The 7,734-nt window shown below is 36.3% G+C and overlaps 1 protein-coding gene across 1 annotated transcript in view; it reads left to right on the plus strand.

Moving 5' to 3' along the window:
- LOC106475925 (transcription factor HES-4-A-like) overlaps nucleotides 1-4,045 on the plus strand; it is a 6,018-nt gene extending 1,973 nt beyond the window's left edge. Inside the window, exons 3-4 of the mRNA XM_013936600.2 lie at nucleotides 803-890; nucleotides 2,753-4,045. Of these exons, the coding sequence (XP_013792054.1) occupies nucleotides 803-890; nucleotides 2,753-3,939 (1,275 nt within the window). The 3' untranslated portion in view covers nucleotides 3,940-4,045. The remainder of the gene's footprint in view (nucleotides 1-802; nucleotides 891-2,752) is intronic.
- The last annotated feature ends 3,689 nt before the right edge of the window (nucleotides 4,046-7,734 follow it).

Below are 7,734 nucleotides of genomic sequence, written 5' to 3' on the forward strand. Positions count from 1 at the left end.
TTACTGTAAACTGAAGACTGGTATTGGATGTATTAAAGAAGGATTCATACATGTTTTACTGTAAACTGAAGACTGGTATTGGATGTATTAAAGAAGGATTCATACATGTTTTACTGTAAACTGAAGACTGGTATTGGATGTATTAAAGAAGGATTCATACATGTTTTACTGTAAACTGAAGACTGATATTGGACGTATTAAAGACGGATTCATGCATGTTTTATTGTAAACTGAAGACTGATATTGGATGTATTAAAGAAGGATTCATGCATGTTTTACTGTAAACTGAAGACTGGTATTGGATGTATTAATGACGGATTCATGTACGTTTTACTGTAAACTGAAGACTGGTATTGGATGTATTAAAGACGGATTCATGCATGTTTTACTGTAAACTGAAGACTGGTATTGGATGTATTAAAGACGGGTTCATGCATGTTTTACTGTAAATTCAAGACTGATATTGGACGTATTAAAGTGAGCTACATAAGCGCCACCTGCGGTAGCCGTCCCTAATTTCGAGATAATAAGACTAGATGGAAGACAGCTAGCTTATTCTTGGGAGAATCGAACAGTGGGATTTCACCGTCACTTTTATAACGTACCCAAACTGCGAAGAACGTTATTCAGGTCACGAGGTCACACCTTGTCCATGATTAAAACAGATGACTGATCATGTTTTTGTAGAACCAGTCTAGTAAAACTAAATTAGAGATAAAATAATAATTAAAGAATGTGATTTCGTCATAAGCATAACTACGTCATTAAGTCAATAAACAACTAGTGATGTTATCCTTCACAGCCATCCCGACATTCGAAACTAGAGAAGGCAGACATACTGGACATGACAGTACGCCATCTTCAGAACGTCCAGAGACAACAGATTGCAGGTGAGCTTTATGATCAAATCTTGTAAAAACAAGAAAAATTTCCTGTCAGAAAATTAGTGCAGTAATTATTTTAAAGCTCCAAGCTGAACCTGTCATTATTTGCGGACTAAATCTTTATATTAATCATGCACTATATTTAAAAATTGGTAATTAGAAAACAGGTTAAATATCTTGACATTCTGCAGACACTAGTTAAGATACTGTTATATTTTCCAACCACCACACAGAAACTAGTTAAGATACTGTTATATTTTCCAACCACCACACAGAAACTAGTTAAGATACTGTTATATTTTCCAACCACCACACGGAAACTAGTTAAGATACTGTTATATATTCCAACGACCACACAGAAACTAGTTAAGATATTATTATATTTTCCAACCACCACACAGAAACTAGTTAAGATACTGTTATATATTCCAACCACCACACAGAAACTAGTTAAGATACTGTTAGATATTCCTACGACCACACAGAAACTAGTTATGATATTATTATATTTTCCAACCACCACACAGAAACTAGTTAAGATATTGTTATATTTTCCAACCACGACCTGTTCGAGGAATACCACGTGCACTTGGGTTTTACATCTCAGTCATTCCGCTCTGCGATTTGCCTCAATTAGTAACCATCTTACTAATTACCGAAAAGATTTTAACGATTATGTAGTCTAGAAATTGACGTATTTCCATAACAGAATAATATAAAAGCCGTTAAAAGGTAAACAGCCCAATAAGAACGTGTATATATCTAGTATTCACATAACTCTTTTTCTAGGGTTAACAAACATCAGCCAGTAATTTTTTTATTCTAAGTAATTCGAAGTACAATTGCTGTATCTGTCATTTTTATAATAGTTCAAAATGAGTTTTGATTTGGGTAATTCTTTATGGCCGAAACCGTAAGGGGGAGAGGCTGTAAAATGCTAGGTGTCCAGAAATGAAAATAACATAGTTATTTCTGAATGTATTAATCCGCCTTTATGACTTACGCGACCCATGCCTAGGATAGAGACCCCAAATTTCAGACGTGGCCGTCACTATTTTAGGACTGCTGATCAGAGAGAGGCAGTGTAGTCAACAGAATCCGCCGCCCACACGGTTGTGTCACCCCCCAAAAGAGTGCGTTGAGCAGCATATTGCCACTCGAACCTTGAATTTTCCGACTCCCTAATCATTAAGTAACTCCCGCTCCACCACTACTGAGTTTTAGTAACCATTTTAACGTAGTTCCCATCTCTGACAAAGTAAATAATTTGGTTGATATCATTTCCGGACACCTTGGGTATTTGGCAAGGGAAAGAAAAATCTTGGGCACATTCCCAATCCTTCCCTCTCACGCCACCAATCGGCTCGCAGTCTGAGGGTCGCGGATTCGAATCCCCGTCCCACCAAACATGCTCGTCCTTTCAGCCGTGTGTGCGTTATAATGTGACGGTCAATCCCACTATTCGTTGGTAAAAGAGTAGCCCAAGAGTTGGCGGTGATGACTAGGTGCCTTCCCTCTAGTCTTACACTGATAAATTAGGGAAGGCTAGCGCAGATAGCCCTCGTGTAGCTTTGCGCGAAAGTCAAAACAAACAAACAAATTTATGAAAACGTCTTTCTAAGTGTTTTAATCATAACATCTTACGTAAGTTTTCATTGAAATCACTGTTTTGTAAATCGTGACACTTTTCGTCAGTAGATGGAAGTCTGAAACAAAAATGGATAAAATAATAATATTTCAGTGACGTAGGTCAGAGAACCGATACCGAAATCCATTTATTACTCCTTTTTATGTTGTGGGTAAAATTTAAAGCAGATGTGAAAAGTGGTTATCGTTTAACATTTGTAAAATATATCTTTTTCCATTAGCTGCCATCACTGCAGATCCTTCTGTCCTAAACAAGTTCAAGGCTGGGTTCAACGAGTGCGCTGCAGAAGTGAGTAGATACATAAATAGAATTGATGGAGTGGAAAACAGCATCCGCCATCGTTTATTGAATCATCTGGCAAATTGTGTTTCCAGTCTTCAGAATACTACTCCTTTCAATATGTCGGCTACTGCGGCTTTTCCAGGGATGAACCGTTCTCTTCCAGACATTGTAAACCATTTACAACCATTAGGAGTTCAGATATCCACCGGAATGTTGGGTACTCTTTCTGGTAATTGTGTTCCTTCTAGACCCTTGCAGAATGCCGCCGTGGGAGTAGATGTTAATAATAACGTTCCAAGAGCATCTGGTTCAGTTTCCAATCCTTCAGCGACATCTGCTAATTTCGAGAAGCTATTAGGAGGGCTTCATCTTATTCCAACTCGTCTTCCCAATGGAGACGTCGCTTTTTTGCTCCCTAGCAGAGCCTTATCATCTGTTCCTAGTCAACTTCTGAACAGTCTTGTACTAGATTCGAGAACCACGAAACCATTGTCTTTCACTTCGAGTAGCACCACTTCTCGCAACCCTCTTTCTTCCTGGGACCATCCAGTGTCTCCAGTAGGTCCACAAAGAACTGCGAGTGCCAGCAGTTCATTAAGCTGTGCCCTCAGCCCATCTGTCAGTGACTCCGGTTCTGACGTCTTCAACGACAACATAATGGCATCACCAAAGACATCCTCGTCTTCCTTTATTACAGGTACCAGCGACCATTCTTCTCTACAAGACTCAACTGCTTCGACTCAAAAGACAATCGCTGCACAAAATATTTCAGCAGCAATTTCAACTTCCGCATTTCCATCCTCTACAAGAACAGAGATCCAATCTACATATTCCAAGAGACACCTTTCCAGTTCTTTATCAATGGGTCATTCGTTTGGCCACAGTTCGAGAACTGTGCCATCAGACGCTTTATCTAATTTTTCTTCGCAAACTGTAGTCAGAAGTAGAGATCTCACGAACGAATACAGTGGAAGAGTATCCAGTGAACAAGATCACATGAACTCAAACGTTTACAGTTCAACAGTTGGTGCTAACAGAGGAGTAAGGCACCTACTTCCAAACATCCATCATCAACCTTCCAGCTCTATCGAGGAACCGGATGAAGTTGTTTGGCGACCTTGGTGATCAACGATAAGCCTTTGTCCACATTTTATCTCAATTGGTTTTAAAATAGAAAATCAAATACCGTTGTAAGGAGTTGGTAAAAGGGTTTGATTGCAAAATATTTATAGGAATGTTTTAAAAAATGGTGGTCAAAAAAGGAAATGATAACCGGATTGGCCTTGGCCACAGAACAACTTGCCAAACTCAAGAAAATCTGGACAAGTAAGGTCATCTCTTTAAAAACAAACTTTCATCATTTTCGGACCGTAGTTACCTCAAAAGCACTGAATGGATGTGAGGCATGGACTTTTACAAACAGATTGGAAAATAAAGTAGAAGTCTTCGAAATGAGATGCTTCAGAACACTCGTGCCTTCCCTATACCATGCACAGAACAAATAAGGCAGTTAGAGAGGACAGTGTACATAAAATAGAAACTTTGAGAAGGAGGAAACTACAGTGATTTGGTCACGTGACAGAAACGTGGGTATTCTTGCCAGTACTATCCTGCATGGGAAGGAAAGTCCAAAGACACACATTAAATGACCAACGTAAAAGAATGGAGTAAGGCCTCAGCGTTAGAATGTTGAAGAATGACAGAGGGCCTTATTGGCTAAATCAAAGATGATGACCCAACGATTGGAACAGTCACGAGTCCGACTTGAATTTAAGGGTTAATGTTTGTTTATATATATATATAATCGTACTTAGTTTACACAGATATAAAAGTCAAACAAAATAATTTCTTTAAACCATTTATCTCTTCACTCTTTAAGAGTTAAAATTTAAAATACTATACACTAAAATTATTGCTTCTGCTTGTACCCAGAAGAAAGATATTCATTTAAAAAATTGCTAAAAGAAATGTTTACAAATAAAGTACATCTCGCTTTCAAAGCTGAGTACGAAATTACGTCAATGTAAACTCGACGGATATTTTCTTACTCCAAAGTTTGTATATAAAATATGCATTACATATACTATGACTGAATCTGGTCTGTATATACTTTTAAAGAGGTTTTTTATTCGTTATCCCAGATCCGTTCTGTAACTGGATACATTTTATAATTCATTCTACAAGTGAAAACGAGGTGTATCGTTGTAGTAAAGCGAAGCCGAAATGTCGAGAAAATAACTAGTTTTTCTGGAACCTAAAACACTTTCAAAGTGAATTCGTTACTCCAGAAAAACTTAATTCTGTTACTAGAATGTTTACTTATTGCTGTAATTGGAAGCCCCCCCCCGTGTACTTAAAGTTATATATCTATTTTGTACCACAACCCCATGTAAACAAAAGCTGTTTTATTGAAATTTTTGTCTTGTTTTAATATTAATTCAGTGTTAAAATCAAATCAATTATTATTAGTGTTCTTATGTATAAACACCACATACTTCATTTTAAGTTTACTGTTGATTATTGTACTACAAGTTGACCTTTCTGCATTCGCAGTTGACAATGTGTTAGTTATATACGTGCGCACTCTTTACACAGTTGATGATGTGTTAGTTATATACGTGCTTACTCGTCGTTAAGTCTTTTCTTTCTGTTCCTTCTGTGATAATATGTAATATCTAGATGTATTATAAAACATATTTTTGATTGAATACATAAATAAATATATATATATTTTTAATTTAACGAGTATTATCGTGCCTTTTTCCTATTATTAAACGTTTTTTTCTGTCAACTTAATGTTTTAGGCTTAGCCTGTCCTGGTCGTTAGGGCATTCGAAACAAAATCTGAGAATCCCGTCCCCGAACATGAGCGACCTCTCAGCCATGGGTACGTTATAATGTGATGATCAATCCCATTATTCGTTGGTAAAATAGTGGGTGGTGTTGACTAGTTTCCTTTCCTCTAGCCTATCACTGCTAAATTTCGGACAACAAGCGCAAGTAGCCTATGAGTAGCTTTGCGCGAAATTCAAACAAACATAATATTTTAATACAACTGTTATAATTTAACTGTACAGATGGCGCTGTTGACGTCCTACCTTCATTTCAAGTCGTATTGGAATATTAAGTCGCTTTTTTGTTGTGAAATATGTAACTAAAGGATTAAGTATGAATATTAGGCTTTAAATAGTCGTGTATTAAATTCTGACACCAGAGGGAGGAATAATGTTTTCTTCGTTCTGTGTATTTTAAAGTTGAACACCACATGGTTCCGTAAACACTACGTAGATAACCTTCAAAGCTAGTATGTTCTAAGTCCACGTGGTGTGGTTTCTACTATACAGGATGCATGATGTATTTATAGCTGTAAAAGAAACGTTGATGCTCACCCTCTCACGTGTTAAAGTAATTAGTTAATATTTTAAACACTACTTTTATTGAAAGTATTATAAAATGGGTAGTAAGTATTTTCATGGTGAATTATCAGCACCATATATGTAAGGTTAATGTTTGACCTTTCAAATATAAACACACCAGAGGATCCACTGAACACCATATATGTAAGGTTAATGTTTGACCTTTCAAATATAAACACACCAGAGGATCCACTGAACACCATATATGTAAGGTTAATGTTTGATCTTTCAAATATAAACACCAGAGAATCCACTGAACACCATATATGTAAGGTTAATGTTTGACCTTTCAAATATAAACACCAGAGGATCCACTGAACACCATATAATCATACAAACACTACATGATCCATTGAACATCATACAAACATTACAGGATCCATTGAACATCATACAAACACTACATGATCCATTGAACATCATACAAACATTACAGGATCCATTGAACATCATACAAACACTACATGATACATTGAACATCATATAATCAAACTAACACTACATGATACATTGAACATCATATAAACACTACATGATCCATTGAACATCATATAATCATACAAACCCTACAGGATCCATTGAACATCATATAATCATACAAACATTACAGGATCCATTGAACATCATATTATCAAACTAACACTACATGATACATTGAACATCATATAATCATACAAACTACAGGATCCATTGAACATCATATAATCAAACTAACACTACATGATACATTGAACATCATTTAATCATACAAACCCTACATGATCCATTGAACATCATATAATCATACAAACCCTACAGGATCCATTGAACATCATATATCATACAAACCCTACATGATCCATTGAACATCATATAATCATACAAACTACAGGATCCATTGAACATCATATAATCATACTAACACTACATGATCCATTGAACATCATATAATCATAACACTACAGGATCCATTGAACATCATATAATCATACTAACACTACATGATCCATTGAACATCATATAATCATACAAACATTACAGGATCCATTGAACATCATATAATCATTTCAGGGTCTGATAAGCACTATCCATACCATTAGTTCTAAAGGTTTTAGGATTCTTTCATTATTCAGGCTATAAATAGAAACGTTAAATATGCTAGTTCAGTGGTGTCCAAACAGCACTGTTTAATAATGATAAAAATTTGCGATTTTAGAGGAACCAAACAAGGAGCAGGCAGCAACCAAAAATAACAGCACGTTTGTTTCGTCACCATGTATATATATATTCTTACACATGGAAGCCACTATCCTTCAAAAACCAGAGGGTGATGGATGGGCGTTATCTTCGTTCACTGACAACAGACTAAGAAACCGAGTTTTAATTGATGGAGGACTTTGATCTTTGTTTGCTGTCAACAGACTAAGAAACCGAGTTTTAATTGATGGAGGACTTTGATCTTTGTTTGCTGTCAACAGACTAAGAAACCGAGTTTAATTCATGGAGGAGACCGATCGTTGTTTAC

The sequence above is a fragment of the Limulus polyphemus genome, unplaced genomic scaffold (assembly GCF_000517525.1).
Source record: "Limulus polyphemus unplaced genomic scaffold, Limulus_polyphemus-2.1.2 Scaffold9448, whole genome shotgun sequence".
Classification (NCBI taxonomy): domain Eukaryota; kingdom Metazoa; phylum Arthropoda; class Merostomata; order Xiphosura; family Limulidae; genus Limulus; species Limulus polyphemus.